The sequence below is a fragment of the Macrobrachium nipponense genome, chromosome 9 (genome assembly GCF_015104395.2).
Source record: "Macrobrachium nipponense isolate FS-2020 chromosome 9, ASM1510439v2, whole genome shotgun sequence".
In the NCBI taxonomy this organism is placed as follows: Eukaryota; Metazoa; Arthropoda; class Malacostraca; order Decapoda; family Palaemonidae; genus Macrobrachium; species Macrobrachium nipponense.
The window spans coordinates 49,850,162-49,871,873 of NC_061110.1; the positions used below are offsets into that span (position 1 = coordinate 49,850,162).

Genomic DNA, 21,712 nt, shown 5'->3' on the forward strand with positions numbered 1-21,712 from the left:
TGTAGGTCATCCCCGTTTAGGGTCACGTCCCTATTTTTTTTCCTTCTTCTTTTCAGAGTGTGGCTCCAAAATATTCATTCTTTTGTGCATGCTCAACATTTCCCTTTCTCTAAGAACATCCCTCACTGAAACCCTTCCTGAGCGCAGTCATTATCGTTACAATTGTCAGCTTTTATAATGTGACATTGCATCTGGCAGATCCAGTATTCTCTGGATCTTCCGGCCAATTATTAGTATGGATATTCGCATATAAATTCAGTTTGGAAATTAAAGACAAACAATTTTAGCGCCTTTTCATTTATTTATTTATTTACTCAGCTTAATTATTTATGCCCTCATTCATTCAGTTATTCATTTGTAGATTTATTTATTCATTTTTCGAGTAGGAGCATTTTATTTTGTGGAAGGTTTTAGTTCGAGTGAATGGCCTCATGACCTTTTTCAAAGGAAAGTGTGGACATTAAGAATAAAAATAATGATCATAAAAGCCCTCTCTACTTAGGGACGCCCGAAATGTGTTATGCTACACTTAATCTCACTTGTCCCACCAAAGAAAACGCTTTTAGCGGGGTGCAATAATTAACTGGAGCTTAGGCCTAGCTCCTCACATCAACTCGTCAGGTTCTTCAACAAAAACCGCCACCAAGGAGAACGAAAGAGAGATCTTGTGTTCTGCGCTCAAAAGAACGAGACAAAGAAACGTAAAGAGAACATTGTTCTCTAACTTTAAAAAAGAGAAAAAAAGCGGAATTTTGTGACAGTGGGTGTCCCGTTAAAGTGGATGATTCAGAAATATTCCCTTTGTAGTAGAGACTCATTGATTGTTGCCCTTTTGTCTCCTCCATTGTATTGTGTGAAAGCAATTGACTCAAAAGTTCACTTTTGAATGACAATTTTCGAATTTACGGCACAGGCCATTTTTCATTATTACATTTATCAAGGGTTTATTTTCATTCATGAAATTTAAAATGTAATTTTGTCGTAATAACGGCATCCGAACATTTCCCCAAATATTTTCCGCGTTCTGAACAGTTATGCAGTGAAAAATAGAAAACTAGATTTTAATCAAGAAATACAAAACTATTACCTGTACCTCTGGTCTGATGCTGTCCTCGTCGTCTCCGGTTATGATGATTTTGTGCCTAGAAAGGATTCTTAATCATCCCTAGGAAAGTGAGATCGAGTTTTTCCTGGAGACTGTTTCTGTTCCTTCAACATTGTCTTATCTTTCTGTATTCACACTCTTTTAATAAATATCTTTTTATTTTTTATTTGTTTATTTTGTTGTATTTTTCCCCCTAGGTTGAATTCTATTTGATTTACTTTTACGATGAACTCACGGTCTGGTATTTTCCTCTGTTTTACCAACAAATTCTCATTTTATCAGTTATTGTGTCTTCTATTTTTATTTTTTGCTCTCTCGTTGTTCTGAATCTATTCTTCATTTAGCGGTGTCCACCATTTATTCATTTCATTGTTTTTCCCCTTTTACTTTTATGTTTAGTTTTATCATTGGTTTCATGTTTATTACTCTCATGTCTTGGAGAGTTCGTTATAAATCTTGCTGTTTGTTCTTCATCCTAAGAGAAGAGGGCTAAGTCCATATTTCACTTTCGAATCTTAAAATCATTATCATAAACACCACGCATGTCTTTATTATTACCAAGGACTTTGTGAGCATACTCTCTCTCTCTCTCTCTCTCTCTCTCTCTCTCTCTCTCTCTCTCTCTCTCTCTCTCTCTCTCTCTCTCTCGTTTTACATATGCTGGTAAATGGAATTCGTAAATGTGATCATTCGTATGAAAATTGTGTTATAGCGACCACTTTAATTTGTAACATTTTGTGAAACTGGAAATTGAATTTTGGTCCAGTTTCATCCAAATTTGGTGTGTAGTCTGCCGTAGTTGAAGCAAGGCGTGTCTATTTTAACATTCAGCGCATTTGCATATGTCACCTGACTTGGTTAATATCTGATGCAGGGTGACAGTCATGTCACGTGACACGGTCACTACATAGAGACTGTGCATATCCTAAATATCTTGTTTTGTTAGAGATAAAAATTAAATTTCCTTATGTTCTGGATGTCAAATTTGCATAGAAGAGCAAAATACTATATTAGCTTATTTCATGTGAACCAATTACAGCTTTTGATTTGATGGCCATTTTAAAACGGACATATGTTTTGGAGCCCGACATCACTGATTTGTCAAATACTATTATTTTCATTCGGTGTCTTTTAATACGCAATTGAATATCTCTATTACGGCACGTATTCGATCTGAGATTTTCATGTGTGCGCAAATTAACCGATTCTTTTATTGGCAGGTGGCTGTGTCAGAATCTGAAAGATTCATCCAACGTCTACTCCATCCACACGTCCATCTACGGCTACAAGAACAGCAGAGGTGTCATCATTCCTTACAGCGAAGAGAGTTGTATCCTTTTCCATGTTTGTCTGTGCTCAGTTACTTTGTGTGTTAGGCTGGCTCCCTTAACAATGGCTGTCCCTTATTAATTGGAGTAATATACTCAATAGGATGTGTGGAAGGATTGCACAGAATAAATCTCTCTCTCTCTCTCTCTCTCTCTCTCTCTCTCTCTCTCTCTCTCTCTCTCAATTAATTCTTGTCCTCCGCCCTTTTCATAGCCAAAAATATTTTTTCACCACGTTCATATTTACCTAACCCGACCTAGTAGTTGATTACTTATATTTTTAAAGTTTATTTCTTTAGAGTTCAAACATCACGACTGAGACCTCTATTGAGTTATGTACCTGACTTCAGTGATCTTCATTCTGACTGGTAGAGATGACGTTTCGTCTTTGTTATTTGTACAGTAACTGTTTCTTGTTTTAGGCACGTTTGCCTAATTTGTGTAAATTTTTAAAAATCTCAGCCACGTGGTAACCACCTTTTTTGAAACTCACGCCTCAAAAAATGATCACAGATCGATTCTCCCTTTCTTGACAATGTTGTCATACCTTTATTCCATATATGCTTCATATTTTACAAAGTATTCATTCAGAAGGAGATTCAAACTTTCTGTAGTATTTACCCTGTCTAATAAATGTCTCATTTATCAGAATCTGCATGCATAATTTTCGTAATTTGCAAATGAAATATTATTCTGAGGTAGAAAGGTGATATTTTGTTTCGAATTGCCTGCTTATATTTTTTAAATTTCAGTGAAATAATGGTCAGGGTTACTGATAAATCCAGAGAAAGGCGGAAGAAACAATTTGTTCCCCAGTGATCTAATAACTTTCCACCTGCATAGAATTCCCTTTGACCTCTGGCATCATTATCGGCTTGGTGATGTAACACCCCTTTTGCCTGAGAGCCACTTTCTCACGAAGGTAGTCCTCCTCATCTGCACATTCTTTCTTAAATTTTAAAATTCATTGTCAACAAATCATTTAATGTGCGATACATCCTTCCACACCATATCTATATTAGTTCCTCTGTATAAGCTTTTTTTATCAGGTCCTTGGATGCTACAAAAAAAAAAAAATTTCCTTTGCACACAAAAACTTATCACTTTACTTTTTCGTTATAGACTCTGGATTTCTTCCTTGGCAAACCTTGCAGTTTTCTTCCCATATCAGTGTTTTTATAACCTGCATCACTTTTTCAGTCATTCCTACCTTACAACTTCCCCGTAATACTAAGGAATGTTATACCTCTGGAATGCTGAAATTCGTCCACTACCTTTAGCCTCAGACAAAGAGGTAATTAACATTTCTCTCTGCCAGACATAATTTTCAATCCCTGGTAGCCATTCAATGAAAGTTTGGCCACATCATGGCTACATTTCACTTATAATTCTATCTGTGCTGGTGTTTTTAAAATCTTCAACCTCTTCATTGACCTCCTTATATTCTCAGTGGTCACTTCCGCTTGTGCCATTCAGTCTTTGTTCTTCTGGTTCAGCATATCATCTGAATACTGACCCGACCCAGGACTTCTTGTACTTTCGTTTTATATTCTGAGAACCTTGTTCATCGTTCATAACAACCTTCTGACTCCTATGTTCATTACTTGTCTTTGTTTTTCCTCTTTTCCATCCTACTACATAGCTGAACATGGTCTTTTCTTCAGTCAAGCAGTAGAACATCAAATCCCTTTTTTGTCATCAGTCAACTTCTCAATTCCTCTCTGTACGATATGTCTTTGTAATGCACTGCTGGTCAATAACCCGCAACGTGTTTGCAAGTCAGTTGGCTCTCTGGTCTCATACAGTAAAGTCCTGTCACCAAGACGTCTTCTCATTGTAAACCCAACATGGCGCAGTGAGTTTTCGAACCAAGTCATGCCCCTGATGCGTCAACCAGCCCAGGCCACGCCGAGGCGTGCCTCTCCTGCAATGCCAAGGGCCTTTTCACGGGCCGTGATGCAAGCACAGACGTTAATTGCAGACCAGCAACGCCGAGGCGGCATGCCTACTCCGGCCAATGCCAAGGGGCCTTTTCTTTTCACGGGCGTGATCCAAGCACAGACGTTAATTGCAGACCATCAACGCGCCATCCGTGCCCTTCAGGATGCTCTTCCCGGTACTGGATCACATGCCGGCAAAGTCCCTGTCTCTGCTGCCCCTGAGAAATGTAATGTTGTGATGTCCTCAGCAGAGTTTAGGTCCTGGAGACGTTCGATGACATGTTGGATCCTACTCAACAATTTCCCGCCGCAGGATGGAACGCCCTTACTGCAAACGTGGCTCTGGATGCCATCGGGAACATTGTGTTACGGTCATCGAATCAGGCAGTGCAATGGTCCGAAATTTTTATCCTCGCACAAGGGCGTGAAGAGTCCGTTAGTGATTATTTCTCAAGGTGTGCTCAAAAGGCCACCGACTGTGATTTTCAGTGTCCCAAATATATGCTGTTACGGAAAATAATGGTAGGTCTTGGTGACCCTGTGTTAAAAAGGCATGTATTTCAGGCATGTGATACGTTTAAAAGTGTAGATGCCCTTCAGGCTTTGTGTTGTACCTTTGAAGCTGCACGCCTTGATGTTGAAAGCGTCCCACGTGTCGCTATTAGTGCGAGGGAGTCGGCTGGCGCCTCGAGTGATGACATCACTGGCGCCGATGACATAGAGCCAGACGTCGCGGTGTTGCGCGGTAACTCAAGTGCAAAGCATTGCGGGGGACGTCATTCGCCTGGTCGAGCATCGTGCCTAACAAAAGGTATGACGTGCCACGGGTGCCAAATGGTAGGGCACTTCCAGAAATGATGCAGAAGTACGAAGAAAGCGCCGCTCGCCTCGTGTTTGATGATTGTCGCCGACACACACCTCTCGCCCCACCCCACAATCAAGGCTTGTGTTTCCCATGGAAGCGGAAGGTCGGTGTCCACACTCGCCGTAGCAGACACAGGAGCACCTATTTGCGTTGCTGGGCCCATGATTCTTTCAAGCCTGCACATAAAACCTCTGGAGTTGCAACCTCGAACAGGTCTGAGGGACGTTGCTAATGTCCGAGTGAGATGCCTCGGATCAACGGCATGTACCATTGAAATAGGTGGGCGACGCACGAAGCAGGAGGTCTACTTGATGCCAACGGCCAAGAACTTCTATTTATCTCTGAATGCTTGTAAGGAGCTGGGAATAGTACTCCCTGGTTTCCCTCACCCTTCCCCTCTCATCGCATCAGCTGACGTTAGTAGCGAGGCAGTCTCTCAGCCTAACCCCCCTCAGACAACGAAGCCAACCACCATACCTATCCCACCTGTGGAGGAGAACATACCAAGACTGGAGGAATGGTTATTACGTCACTTCTTATCCACGACCTTCAACACAACCAGGGAACCCCTACCCATGATGACGGGCAAGCAGCGCCACATACATTTATTGCCCGATGCCGTACCTTATGTCTGTCACATGCTGGCAGCAATCCCTAAGCATTGGGAAGAGGAGGTCCAGGCCCAGCTTGATGAAGACGTTTGGAAGGGCGTGATAGAACCAGTCCCAGCAGGGGATGCAACGGAGTGGTCTGCAAGGACGGTTGTGGTAGCCAAGAATATGGGCCAACCTCGCCGCACAGTAGACTTCCAGCACCTCAATGCCCACTGTCTCCATGAGACTCATCATACACCGGCACCCTTCGACATGATTTCGAGCATCCCCATTCACACATACAAGACTACAGTGGATGCCCATTGGGGTTTCCACCAAGTGGAACTGAACAAGGATAGCCGCCCACCTATGACCTTCATCACCCCATGGGGGCAGTATCGTTATCGTAGGACACCCATGGGTCACTGTTCGGCTTCTGACGCCTACACGAAAAGATTCTATGACGCCCTGCAAGACATCACCAGAAAGCATAAATGCATCGACAACACCTTCCTATACGATCACAGTATCGAAGAGGCGTTTTGGCACATATATGAATTCCTGTCAACGTGTGCCTCTGCAGGTATTACACTCAAGCCCGAGAAGTTCAAATTCTGCAAGAGAGAGGTTACCTTCGTCGGGTACCACTTGGGATGGGAGTCATATAAGCCTGCAGACGAACGACTAGACGCCATTCGTAACTTCCAGATGCTAGAGAAGCCCTCCATCACTGATATTAGGTCATGATTCGGATTCGTGAATCAGTTAGCCCCCTTCCTTGCAACAGCGCCCATCATGGAGCCTTTTAAGGACCTCCTCAGAAAACCAACGGGGAAAAACGTCTACCGGGATAGGCAGCTACGTAATAAACTCCAGCAGGCACGGGAGGTCATCTGTCAATTAGCCAAGGACGGCTTGGCATATTACAACAAGACGCGCCCTACGATAATCATGATAGATTGGAGCAAGGAAGGCATTGGTTTCGTCGTCCGCCAGCAGTATTGCCCTTGTCAGTCAGCTGACAGCCCCTTTTGTTGCAAGGGTGGCTGGCATCTTGCCCTATGTGGCAGTCGACACCTCACCCCTTCTGAAGTAGGGTATGCCTCCATAGAAGGTGAAGCCTTTGCAGTCACCTGGTGCTTGCGGAAGGCCAGGTTGTTCCTACTTGGGTGCCCAAATCTTACCATCATCACAGACCACCGTCCACTTGTCAAGCTGCTGGGCAATAGGGCTCTTAAGGACGTCATCAACCCAAGATTGTTCAACCTGAAGGAGACGACACTCCAGTTCAAGTTTCATATCAAATACCTGCCCGGAAAAAGGAACACTGCCATTGACTTTCTCTCAAGGTACCCGACCATGTGAGCACCCCACGAAGCTTCTGACGTGGATTTGGAGGACGACATTCAAGTGGCAGTGGCATGTGCAACTGTTGCTGCCTTGGAACCGGACATCTTCGTGTTGGATGAAGACGGCGTCAGGAGCGCCGCATCTAACGACCCAGTGTATCAGCTCTTGCTTGCTAGGGTCACAGCGGGCGATTGGTCCCAACAGAAGTCACAAGAAATCTCCTGCCTTCGTCCCTTCTTCGGCGTTCGGGATAGGCTAGCCATCAACCAGGATCTGGTGACATAATCGGTGGACCAACGATGCATACGTTCGGTTATCCCCGAAGATTTACACCGTAAGGTAGCCGCTAACCTACACGCAGGACACCAAGGCCTCGACTCTATGCTTAGGAGGGCCAGGCAGTCAGTCTACTGGCCGGGAATAGAAGGAGACCTTCAGCATCGCCGTGCCCAATGCACCTCATGTGATGAACACGCCCCTTCACTGCCTCCTGAAGAAATGATACACACGCCGGCAGCAGAATACCCCTTCCAGCAAGTCGTCGCAGATATGTTCCAAATAGAGGGCAATGTATACATAGTATACGCAGACAGACTAAACGGGTGGTTAGAAGTAGCTCACTTCCCCTGTGGTGCCACGTCCAACAGAGCAATCACCTTCGATCCTATTTTTCACGTTGGGGAGCCCCAGAGCAAGTATCAACTGACATAGGTACGAACTTGGCCAGCGAGGAGATGGTTGCCTTCTTCAGGAGATGGGGAGTCAAGGTCCGTCTGTCATCAGCCCAGTATCCCCAGTCCAACGGCAGGGCAGAAGCAGCTGTCAAATCGGCAAAGAGGCTACTCCGAGAAAACGCGTCAAAAGGTGGAGCCCTTGAGTCAGACAAGACAGCCCTGGCGATACTCCAGTATCTCAACACGCCTCTGAGGGAGATCAACAAGTCGCCATCTCAGCTTGCAACGGGTCGCCAGCTGCATGACAGGGCACCGACGGCTAGAAGACACCTGTTAGTAGACAGGTATTGGAGACGGACAATACGTTAAAGGGAACTACAAGTGGCAAAATCACAGGAAGCTATGCGCACCCTTGACACCACCAGGAGACTGCCGCCCATCAAACTAGGTACCCATACAAAACCAGGCTACTAAGCAGTTGGACAGAACGGGCGTGGTATCAGAAACTAAGCCCCATCGTCAGTACACAGTCAAGCTCAACGGGGGCGGCAGACTCTCAAAAAGGAACAGACAACACTTTAGAGTCATCGCTCCGTCCCCCACCGCCCCTGCATCTCAGCACGACACCTCCGCGAGCCCTACGCCCATAGAACCCGTAACGCATTCCATGCAGGACCCTGGCGTCGTTGGCAGGCCCAAAGGGCTGCCGGTAGACCCAATTGGCTCCAAGACTTCATATAATGCTGATATTATTTGTTGTTTGCTCATATGATATGCAATTGCACAGTTGTATCAAGAATTTATTCTTTTTTTGTGTATGTGTATTACGTGCATTTGAGTGCCACTAAGCAATGCACTCAGTGTATGTAACTGCATGTTTTTGTACTGAAAAGTTAGTTAAAAACATTTTTCTCTTTGTAGCTCATTTCCATGTTCATAGTGACATTGTCTCCTTGAATTTTTGTTATGTATAAGTATAATCTTGAGATGTACGATATGTCTTTGTAATGCACTGCCGGGCAATAACCCGCAACGTGTTTGCACGTCAGTCGGCTCTCTCTGGTCTCATACAGTAAATTCCTGTCACCAAGACGTCGTCTCATTGTAAACCCAACACTCTCATTAAAGTTATAGTTTTTATTCCATCTGCCGAAATTCCTATACATACCCACAAACTATCCCCAATAACACCAGGATCCCATCAGAGACCATTGCATGTTTCATCTTTAGAGCCACCAAGGCATAAATGATTTCTTGGTATACGTTTCCCATTTGCCTCTTGTCTACCTAACTTGCCTTAATTACATTTATACACACAGATATATGTACGTATATGTATACATAAGAATATATGCAAGTGTGTATGAATGTGCGTCTGCTTAAAAATCACAAAAGATATATGAATGTGATTACCCAGGATTCATTTTTCTTAATACCCTTTGACATTTACCCTGATCGTGATTCTTTTTCCTTTTCGTTGAACCCTTGACCATTTTTCTAAGCTATTTGAAGCTTTCTGTACTGAGCTTCTGCTTGGTTTATGTGTATATATATATATGTATATATATATATATTATATATATATATATATATATATATATATATATATATATATATATATATATATATATATATATATATATATATATATATATATATATATATATATATATACCTACATACACATACTGGTGCTACATGTTCATGTCACTGAATAGCGTTTGACAATATATTCAGCTAAGACCATAGGAAAAAATAATGGAGTACAAAGTTTTTATTTTTTATTTTTCATGTAGCCACATCTAATATAATTACTATATAATACTATTATTATATAGTTTATATATATAAGTATTATACTATTAACATATAAACTAATATATTTATATATATATATATATAGATATATATATACACATAAACCAAGCAGAAGCTCAGTACTGAGCTTCTGCCTTGATTTATTTATTTATAATATATTAATATAATAAATATATATATATATATATTATATATATATAATATAAATATAATATATATAAAATTATACAATTTAATATTATACATGATATATATATATATTATATATATATATAAATATATATTATATATATAAATATACATTTTATATATTACATGGATATATATATATATAATATATATATAATTATATATATATATATTATATATATATATATTAAATAAATATATCATGCAGCCACATCAATTTTTTAAAAAAAATTTATATAATATATATATAATATATATAATAATTACTATATATATATATATTAGATGTGGCTGATATATTATATATATAATATATATATATATACTATATATATATATATATATATATATTTATGTATATATATAAATATGATATTTATTATATATATATAATATTTATATATATATATATATATATATATATAAAATATAAAAATAAATAAATAAATCGAAGCAGCAAAGCTCAGTACAAAAAAGCTTTACATAGCTTAGAATAACGGTCAAGGGTTCAACGAAAAGGAAGGAGAATCACGATCAGGGTCAATGTCAAAGGGTATTAAGAAAAATGAATCCTGGGTAATCACATTCATATATCTTTTGTGATTTTTAAGCACACACAGTCATACACTCACGCATATATACATAGATACATACATGCATACAAATATGTATATATGTGTGCGTGTATATATACATATATATAATATATATAATGTACATACATATACTGCATACATAGAGTATTATCAAGATTGTGAGTATCAGATGAAACGCTTCCCTGTTATTTTCAACGCATTTACGAGATACCTCGAAAATGTGTTGAAAATAGCATGAAAGCATTTGGTACTAATATCTCTATTTTTTCCTGTTGCCTTATATATATATATATATATATATATATATATATTATATATATATATATATATATATATCACTTATTTCCGTACATGTTATCAAGATTGTGAATATCAGATGAAAATAACAGGTTAAAATATAGTATGAAGCTCTTTCACGTTACCTCAGAAGAGAGATATCTTAGAATAATAGCCAAGGATTTAAAAATTATTCGAGTATAAAAAATAACTACCAGAAGGATAAAAGTCAAAGGGTTTTAAGAGAAATTAATCCAGGATAATCTTGGATAATCCCGCATGTGCATCTTTTATGAGTTATTGTTTATCAAAAGTTTCACTCATGACATTTTTTCTATAATTAATTAACAAATAATCCATTAAAATTGAACGTACTTTTATCTTGTTGTATAACACCCAAACGGAGGGATACATAATACATGCTCTAACCTGACCGGAGGATTTAAAGTTACGCATTTTGGCTTGGAATATATATATATATATATATATATATATATATATATATATATATATATATATATATATATATATATATATATATATATATATATATATATAACCAGACTGCTGTTCGAATCCCATTGGTGATGAAGCACCTATCAGTCATATACCCCCTTAGGCATATGCTAATTCCAAATGGTAAAGTGAACTGGATGTTAAACGATATTCGGAGCTTTGATGTTTGTGAATATAAAAAGTCATGATTTAGGTAAGAACAATCAAAACACACGCACACACATACGCGCGCACACACATACACTCATATACACACACACACATATATATATATATATATATAATATATATATATATATATATATATATATATACTATATATATATTATATAATATATATATATAGATATATATATATATATATATATATATATATATATATATATATATGTATATTTTATATATATATATATATATATATATAAATATATCTATATATATATATATAATATATAATATTTTATATATATATATTTAAATGTGTGTGTGTGTGCAATAACAGTACAGATATAGAACTGCAAAGCTCTTTCCCCTCTCAGTTAGGGATTTTGCAATACACTTTATGGCAATAACACTCATATTTTCAAATCTAGCCATCCCAGGAGCAGAGCTTGAGTAAAGCTGTGATAGTGACTTCAGAAATGAGAGTAAACGTATACGTAAGAGTCTGCATCTTTGTCTGGCATGGTTTAGAGAATATGAAAAAGTGGTTGGAAAAGGTGATCTAAATGCAAAGTTATGTAACAGAGGTAGAGATAGCATTGTTGGTAAGCACAATTCCTGGAGTAAATGAAAATGGAATTTGGTGGAATATGTTTGAAAAAAAGGGGGGATGATTGTTGGAAAATATGTTGTTTCCAAAGGAGAATATTCCAAATCTGCATGATAAAGTAAAAATAAGGGGAAATGTTCATGGTTAAAACATAAGCTGTCACAGAGTGAAAGAAAGAGGAAGCGATTTATATAACGGAGATAAACACAAGATTTAGAGTGGTGTTAGTGTCACCAAGGTGTCTTTATGGCTAATGGAGGGTAGCAATAGGGAATCGAGACACAAAATGGTGAACTGAGGAATGAGAGGTTTTCTGCAAAATAGTAAGTGATTGAGGTGCAATTGTATGCCATTAAAATATGCGCATATGTATATATATCAATAATATATATATATATATATATATATATATATATATATATATATATATATATATATATATATATATATATATATATATATATTTATATATACATTTTTATGACGTTAATTGCATTGTTCACAGATACTATCTTTTTATCAAGACTGAGTCAGTCTATAGTTCTTTTCCTCTTCAGGAAAACTTCTCAGGAATAAGGAAAACTATTTAAGATTCTCTCCATTTATCTATTCATGTTGACAGACTATTTCCTCAGTCATTGGCAACGTCTTCAGGACTGTTTCCTCAGTCATCAGCAAGATCTTCAGGAGTAAATTTCAAATTGGCATATGAAGTTTTTATTATTGCATTTGAACTGTAGAATTTTAAACATGACGCAACTGGGGTGCTGAATTTCTATTGATCAGTGGGTTTCATTCTCTTGCTGGTGGTTTGGGCATTCCTGGTGATCTGGAGGACGCATCCTAAGCCACAGCTTGCAGCAAAGGATGTGAGCAAGGACGTTATTCCAATATCTGGCCAATAGCCTTGATTTGCTTCGTTGTCAGTATTCTTGTCCAAGGGTCTTCTGTGGCTTGTTGTATCCCTTCAGATTCTCACGGATGTCCCATGGTTTCTGTAAAGAAGGGAGGATGAAGCCTCTATATTAACGATCTCTGTGCTTTCTAATAATCCATCCAGTGTCAGTTTACGGTTGTGGTCGTCTACTTAGTGTGGAAATATTACTCTTGGTTGCGGTGAGCTTAAAGTCACCTGCATAGAGTGGTAATGGTATGACGTATGTAGTAATTACTGAGGGTTTGACATGTCCCTTTAGTTCTTTTAAATTTGTATACTACGTTGGTCGCTTGAAATTAAAAGGGTGCTGACTAGGTTCGGGCGGCAGTAGACACATAAGGAAATACTCTCATCAGGGTTCATAGATGTCGAACCTATGAAGGAGAGTCTATCACTCGGATACCATGTCCCTTTACATACGAAAAGATGCCCTTCAATATCTTCTCCAAATCTGCACCAAGGGGCGACCTCTTTCAACAGGTAGATGGTTGTTTCCATGGGATCTCCCCATGGTGTCTTATCTGCCATTATGTACATGGCAGATTTCAAGGAAAGAAGCTTCAATTCCCATCGAAACTGAAGATATATGCCTGATATGTAAACGATGTCTTCATTGCCATTGATACTGACAAAGATGCCCCCCGCCTACAGTATGCCTTGAGGAGGAACTCTAGCCTAAACTGCACCACTGAGTATAGTATCAAAGATTAACTTTCCTTTTTGGATATAGACGTGGAGAAGAAAGGAGACAGGTATAATACTACCATATACCAAAAGCAACTCCTTTTGGTCTGTACCTGAACACCTGTGGAGAGTGTCCTGACACTTCCAAATGCTCTATGGTAGCCTACCTCACCAAGAAACATAATATTGTATTACAAAGCCACATGTCATAGTCAGTTCAAGGGTGAGGTCAAAGCCATAAAGAGGATAATTGCCAGTGGTATGACACCTACAAATCCTAACGAGACTATTTTCTTAATTGTTTACTGCCACCCGTACCTAGTCAGCTCCCTTGAAATGCAAAATAGCACGGCCCCTGTAGAAATGATGCTGGAGTCGACCAATGCAGCATACAGATTTAAATGCACTGAAGGGACATGTCAAACCCTCAGAAATTAATACATAGGTCACACCTCTACCACTTTACACAGGCAATTGCAAGCTCACCACAACCAACGGGCAATATTTCATCACTTCATAGACGACCACGACCATAAACCAACACTAGAAGAATTATTAGAAAGCACAAAGAGCATGCATAGTGAAGCCCAGTTCCACGGATTACAAATAGCAGTAGCTACGTTAAGCAACGGAACATGGACTTCATCCTCCATTCATCAAGGAAACCACAGGGCATTCATGATTATCTGAAAGGAGATATGAGAGAGAGACAGAACACCCCTTGTCACAACTACCGACAACAAAGCGAATTAAGACTATTGTCTAGAAACGGGAGCCACGGCTTTGCCTGTGCCCTTGGCTGCAAACCGAAACATAGGACACATCGGACAGGGCACCAGGAAGCCCCATGCTGCCGTATAGACCGCCAGTTAGAGAATGAGACCTGCCGAACAATAGAAATTCGATGGGCAAGGAAACGGTCCTTCGACTAAAATAAGTAAATGGAAAAAATCCTGAGAAGCTTCCCTGAAGAGAAAAAGAAATATAGACTGATTCAAAGTCTTGATGAGAAAATATCTCCTAACAATGCGAATAACTTCAATAGAAATTGTATAAGATAAAATATGCCCAACACATATGTGTGCGTGTGGATATATGTATAGTTGTATGCATATATATTATATATTATACACATTATATATATAAATTTATATATATATATATATATATATATATATATATATATATATATATATATATATATATATATATATATATATATATATATATATATATATATATATATATATATATATATATATATGTGTGTGTGTGTGTGTGTGTGTGTGTTTGTGTATCTGTGGCATCAATATTTAGGAAAAGTTAGGGTAGTGGTTCGACACTTTACTGATGATTTATGCACACATACAGATACACATTATATATATATATATATATATATATATATATATATATGTATATATACACGTGTGTGTCTGTACACATTTAATCCTCTGTCTCGATACACTGTTGAATGCTCTTTTAAGATCTACATTTTTCATTTATCGTTTTGACTGCCTTTTCTTCCATCTTTCTACACTGTAGTATTGAATTAGATCGCAGCAGTACCACATGCTGTGTTAACCAATCCTCCCCAGGTATGACACTACATCCTTTCAACACGGTAAAGTCAGTCTGTACTTACGCTTGTCCACTCATGAAGGTTATCAAGTTTTCTCCAGGCTTCTTCAACGTTGTGTTAAGCAACTGGAATCCTTTTGGCTTTAACAAAATTGCGATCTGTTTCTCCCGCCTGATTTTTCTCTCCTAGGATATATCCTTAGAACCAGTTTCCTTGCCAGTGCTGACTGCACCATAAATGAAGTTTTGTGCGATTTTTCCCTTCCTGCACAATGACTATTTTCGTAAGAACTGCATTTCCCTAATTCAGAAAAAAATGAATGCCAAAGAATTCTCAAACCATTAGTTTATTCTTCACAGTCAAGGGTCGTCTCGGCCCCCTCTTCACATCCAAGATTGTATAATATAAATAAATACACTTGTCCCCGATGTAATCACGGAACATATACGTGGGAGGGATGTACGAGGAGGTTATTGAGGGTACGAATTGATTCTCATAGAAGCTTAAGCTGCCGTGCAGGATGCAAAAGCAACATCAGAAATGAAGATTTTTCAATTATAGGGCGGGGTCTCCAACCATCACGACCTAACTATCCTAGAGTCTGTTATCATAAAGAGAACTGTTCCCACGTTAAATACCCAATTGTCGTCAACCCAGTTATATGTTGCCTAGCTTTTCCTTTATGCATATTTTCTGTTTTCTCTTGGTATTATTCTTGGCAAGCCTTATTCGCAGAGCCGGGCTCGGTGAATAAGAGCTAGGCGTTTATTCGCCGAGCTCCGCTCTGGGAATAAGGACTTGGTCCTTGTGATTATTTGTGTGCTGTCAGTAGGAACGTGGCGGAACGGCGCTTCGCGCCCTATCCGCATATTTAAATATTCTTGGCAAGCTCGTTTGTTCTGGCCAAGGTCCTTTAAATATACCGAGTATATTTAAGGACCTTGGTTCTGGCAAGAGGTATTGTTTCACTGCGCGCGCTACCCTCTGGGCTCAATTGACAGCATATTTCACACGATATTGAAAACGTACAAGGAATAACTAGGTCGGCGAATAATCGGAGCGAGCCGAGCTCAGCCGATAATTACCAAACGCTTATTTGCCGAGCCGGACTCTGTGAATAATCACTTCGATTATTCTTTCATTTCACTTGGTGAGTGTCTGTGTTCCCTTGGTCTATATGTTTTTGTGGTCCTTTGTTTTTCTTGTTATAATTTCATTTATATATCTATTTATAATGCTGCATTGCCATTTTTGTGAAGTAAATTTTAAATATTTTTTTTATTTTAGTTTTTTTTTAGTTTATTGATACCGTAATTCCGTCTGTAGTGCAAGTTATTTTCTTTTATATCCTTGAAAATGTTACAATGTGCCATGAAAATTCGGCAATAAATTTTTAAGAATGGAGGTCTTCGTTTCCAGCGTACCTTGAGAATTTATATATATTATATATATATATATATATATATATATATATATATATATATATATATATATATATATATATGTGTGTGTGTGTGTGTGTGTGTGTGTGTGCGTGTAAGAATCAATAATCCCCCTATAATTTTCGCACATACATCTATGGGAGTTGCAAGTACGTCCAGAGTGTGCTTAATCTTATAGGAATAATGACTAGGCTAGCCTAGGTTGCGCAACCCCTAGACTACTTCATAATCCTACCGTAACCTTGGTCCCCTGGCTACCTTGACTTAAAATAATTGTACATAATCTCCAAAGCTTATTATTCCTTTCCATACACCTGCACAATGCGAGTATGCATAGTGAGGGATGTGATTCCTGCATTAAGAAAATATGAGAATTATTTTTGGTATGTTAAGTTCCTTAACCTTTATGCTTAGATATCCGCACAGGAAAAAACATCGTCATGGCTGTGTTAGATTATTATCAGTTCCTGGGTCTCATTCCACACAGCATCCCAACTGCCCTTCCCCTTCACGACCTTCCGAGGCGCAGGGGGCCCAGCCCCCCTCCGCTCTCCAGACACGCTGCCAGGCATCTGCAGCAGGCGGTAAGTGAAGACGTTATAAAATGACATTTTCATTGCCGCTTCTCAGTAGCATAGAAATTTATCCTTAGTTTTAGTTTTATTTAATGGGGGGTGCCATTTATTCTGAAACTTATGTTCTTGTCTAAATTTTTATGTTGGATTTCCATTTATTTATGTTTGTGCCTGAATTGTAGTTTGTGTGCGCATTTTTTTTATTATGTTTGTCAAGATATTTTAAGGTTTTTTTTTTCTTTTGCAATGAATAGTGATACCCTTCACCAAGACACGGCCTTCGATTTTAATTAAAATAAATCTAGCTTGGTCCACTCGCATGGTAATTATTTATTTTGTATATATATATATATATATATATATATATATATATATATATATATATATATCTATATATATATATATTATATATATCTCCCATGTTGAACAAAAGGAGTATCAATTTGTGAAGAGACATCCAGCATAAATTTTACTCCTCTCCCATCAGTCACTTTCTTTCTGGTCGACGCCCGCTGCGAAAATCTTTCTTTTGTTCAGCTGAAATTGTACACTTGTGGTGAAGTTATTCTAGATCATGGCCCATTTCAAGCGCTGTTTTCAGCAATGAATGTTTTAGCGTGTTTTATTCATGCAATATCGGGTTACTCTTTTGTATTCCGTTGCCAAAACGTTCCGTTAGGTGCGGAATACTTCGTTTTTGTTTTACTTATCACTATTTTTGTTGTATGGTTTCTTTTTTCGTTATCAATAATAAATAGTAGTTTCGTAGTAGTATTAGTAATGCTTTTAGAATCATTGCTACTACAACTACTACTACGGTATTATCACATATGAATTTTGTTCAATATCATATGAATTTTGGTTTGATATCTGTAGTCAAGTTTGAGTTTGTTTACCCTATGGCACTGTCCTTTGTCTTGGAGCGTGATCTTTGTTTCAGATTTTAGGGTTGTTCAAATAACTGCTTGTGAAAAACTATTTATTCTACATTTACATGCCATTGTTCTAATTTTATTTGCATTTAGCAGTTATGACATTTGGATGGAAATGCCTTCTTGTATCAAAGAACTTTTTTTTAGTCATTGAATCACTGCCGGATATCACTGAGAATCAAAAATCTAAACATGATTATATTTCTTTCGTGTTTAGCCAGATTTTCTTAATGAAAGTGAAATATTACTCAAATTTCAGATCCGACAAACACCCCCAGCCGTCAAGTCTAAATGGATTAGCGGTGCCAGAATCAAGATGGCGCCCACTGAACCCCAGAATGCCAAAGAACTTGAAGGCATCGAAGTGGGTATCACCGACACTGGTGCTAGTGCAAGCTCTGAGGATGAATCCTCCATTAGTAGTGGGAGTGGCGGCATGAGCGACAACAGCGGTCTCTTAGTGAGGATCAAGCAGAAGGCAGCATCAGCAGATGAAGACGAAGTCGGTTACATGAGAAGATACGGTTCGGACCGCGAAACCAGAGCAGTTAGATTGCCGGCGGTCCGGTCTCGAAATGTAGCCGACTTTCGTGTGCTAGGTGACCAAACCAGGCGGCGGTCTGCGAGAAGAACTCGGCAGCCTAAGACCAACTACGTGACATTATATCCCGACCAAGAGGAATTGTACCATCCACTGGCTTCAGACGATGACACTCGGAGTCTGCCTGACCTGCCATCGTTGAAAACTTCGCTTCCGGTCTTGCGCACTAGTGAGGGCAAGAAGAGAAGGTCCTACCCCTTTGTGCCCTCGGAATCCCTTCGTCCCACGACGCTCGTTTGGGAGGACATACAACGAGATCCCCTCTCACTCGCTCACAAGGACATTAAACTGTCGTATAGATATTATGACTTCCGACGCCTCACGAAACCTAGAAAGAAACGCCATAGAAGAAAAGTCAAAAGTCGGTCACCAAGCCGGTCTCGAGCCCCCGTCCACCACAATAAATATGGCAGTCATTCCGTCCACAGCAAACAGAATCATCCGGTCCAGAAAAAAGTCAGCCATACCAATCCAGGGAAACATAAAGGTAAAAGCAAGCGCAAGAGAGGCAAGCCGCGACCGCCAGCAGCAGCGGCAGCACCATCATCTCCAGAAGACGGAGGTCAGCCGAGGAGGATGGTTGCCGGCGGCGGCTTCAACGCTAAGCTCATGCCGACGGCCCCTCGTGATGGAGTTGGAAGGAACCCTACCCAATCGAGAGGAGTTAAAATGATCGATGTCAATCAGCTGACCATCGGAGGATACCGCGAGCATGCCAATGTCCCTCGGTGGCAGGCCGCCCCTCGGAGACCCCCAATCGCTCCTCCTCTTTTACCCAGTTCCCCACCACTTTTGAGGAGGTTTCTTGACCCCAAAGCGCCCCTCTTTTAGTATATTTGGTCTCCTTTCTGCATACAGCTTTCGTGGTATTGCTTATCCATTTTCATTATTCATCTCTCTCTCTCTCTCCCATTTTGTACGTGGCTCCCTTCATTCCCTCGCAATTTCCTCTCCGTTTCATATAAACGCTGATCCTTCGAAGCTGCAAAAACAAATACGGATTTGCAGTATGGCATTTCGTCAGTTGTTCGCTATCATGCAAATCATATTCTGTCGTTGAAACAGTTTTTAAAAGAAAATAATTTGTTCCATGATTATGGTTTGGGATGTATCCCTGAAATCATTAAGTAAATCTCTATTGCATCTCATTTGCAGGTGTTTTCATGTTAATTGCATATCATGTGTAATTTTCATGTTAACACAATGTTTAGACCCTGGTTTGTTATAGCTGAAGGAAATGTAAAGTTCGCTGAATTTCTAGTTCTAGTCTGTAACATGTTTTTTACATACATGTGAGTAATGATCGCTGATAGTTATTCGTTCCGACAAACCTAAAAAATAATGTAGTTTTGATTGATAATTACGAGCAGAATGGTTTGCGTTATAATATATATATATATATATATATATTATATATAATATATATATATATATATATATATACATATATATAAGCGAATACCACAGGAAAATGATAGTCAGAAATCAAAGTGCTTTTGTCTTGACTAAGACATTGTCAAGGAGCTAATGAAATACAGTTGGAGAGAAAGGTCTCGGGTACAAAATAAGATCAAGAATACCAGATGGTTAATTGTCAAAAGGGTAAAAATTAAAAGAGATAATCCAGGATTATCGGATATCACACGGTCACAAACCTAAACAGATTTGACCCTAACTGAAATTACATAGTATCTTTACAGTCCAAAACATGTAAAAACTGAACATATTAATTTTGTTGCTTATATTTATCTACAACATTTTTCATTATGAAAGCATCAAGTTTAAATAAACCAAGACTTAAATTTAGAACATTTCTATTATTTGACTTGATGAAACAAGATTCAATGATATCCTTTTAACTGTGTCATTACATGGGATTAAGGCTCTTTGCTTGACTCCAATTAATAGGATGATCTAAATCTCTCATATGTACGAATAATGCATTTGATATTTGCCCAGCTCTCACAGAATATTGACGCTGTTTGAGACATTGTGAAAGAGATTTACCGGTCTGTCCATAAAAGACTTTATCACACTTTATCATACTTTGTAATTTCGGTTAGGGTCAAATCTGTTTAGGTTTGTGACCGTGTGATATCCGATAATCCTGGATTATCTCTTTTAATTTTTACCCTTTTGACAATTAACCATCTGGTATTCTTGATCTTGTTGTGTACCTGCGACCTTTCTCTCCAATTGTATTTTATTAGCTCTTTGACAATGTCTTATTAAAGACGAAAGTGCTTGGATTTCTGACTATCATTTTCCTGTGGTATTCTCTTATTTATGAAGTCACGTGCATCTGCTGTGATTTTTAAGCATATATATATATATATATATATATATATATATATATATATATATATATATATATATATATATATATATATATATATGAGTAATTATTTCTGTTATACCCAGTCACCACACTGGTGTGGAATTCCATTAGATATCCACAAGTTAATAAAGAGAGGACAGAGGTTGAAGGGAACGTAACTATTGGATTGCTTTTTGACCATTATCCATTTTAAAGTAAATAACTCCTGAAGTACTTCAGTGTTACTCACAACCTCTCTCAGGGAGAGAGAGAAGTCCCAAGGGACTCTTTCATTGGCTTTCAACAATCGAGGAATCCAGGATTAATAAAGTTTAGGGTTAGACCGTCCCGTCGTTACTGCGCATATTTGTGACGTCATTGGTAGGTTGCCATAAAAGAAAACCAAGAAAACAAATAAATTAAGGGTCACTATAGGAATTGTTTGCCCACACCCATTACCTATCTCTTTCACGACCTTGTGTGAGAGAGGTCCCCGTTAATCTTCAGGTACTGGAAGGTAGTTCCCTTGTTCTTCACTCTAGTGGGGTCAAATACTGACTGATGACTTTTTTTACATGAACCTCAGTCAGATCAGCCACGTGACGTCATGTGCGAGATTG

At 38.7% G+C, this 21,712-nt stretch overlaps 1 protein-coding gene across 1 annotated transcript in view; it reads left to right on the forward strand.

Moving 5' to 3' along the window:
- LOC135218064 (uncharacterized) overlaps nt 1-20,150 on the forward strand; it is a 488,183-nt gene extending 468,033 nt beyond the window's left edge. The window contains exons 14-16 of the mRNA XM_064254207.1: nt 2,326-2,435; nt 17,082-17,251; nt 18,434-20,150. Coding sequence (XP_064110277.1) covers nt 2,326-2,435; nt 17,082-17,251; nt 18,434-19,606 — 1,453 coding nt within the window. The 3' untranslated portion in view covers nt 19,607-20,150. The remainder of the gene's footprint in view (nt 1-2,325; nt 2,436-17,081; nt 17,252-18,433) is intronic.
- Nucleotides 20,151-21,712: the final 1,562 nt, after the last annotated feature.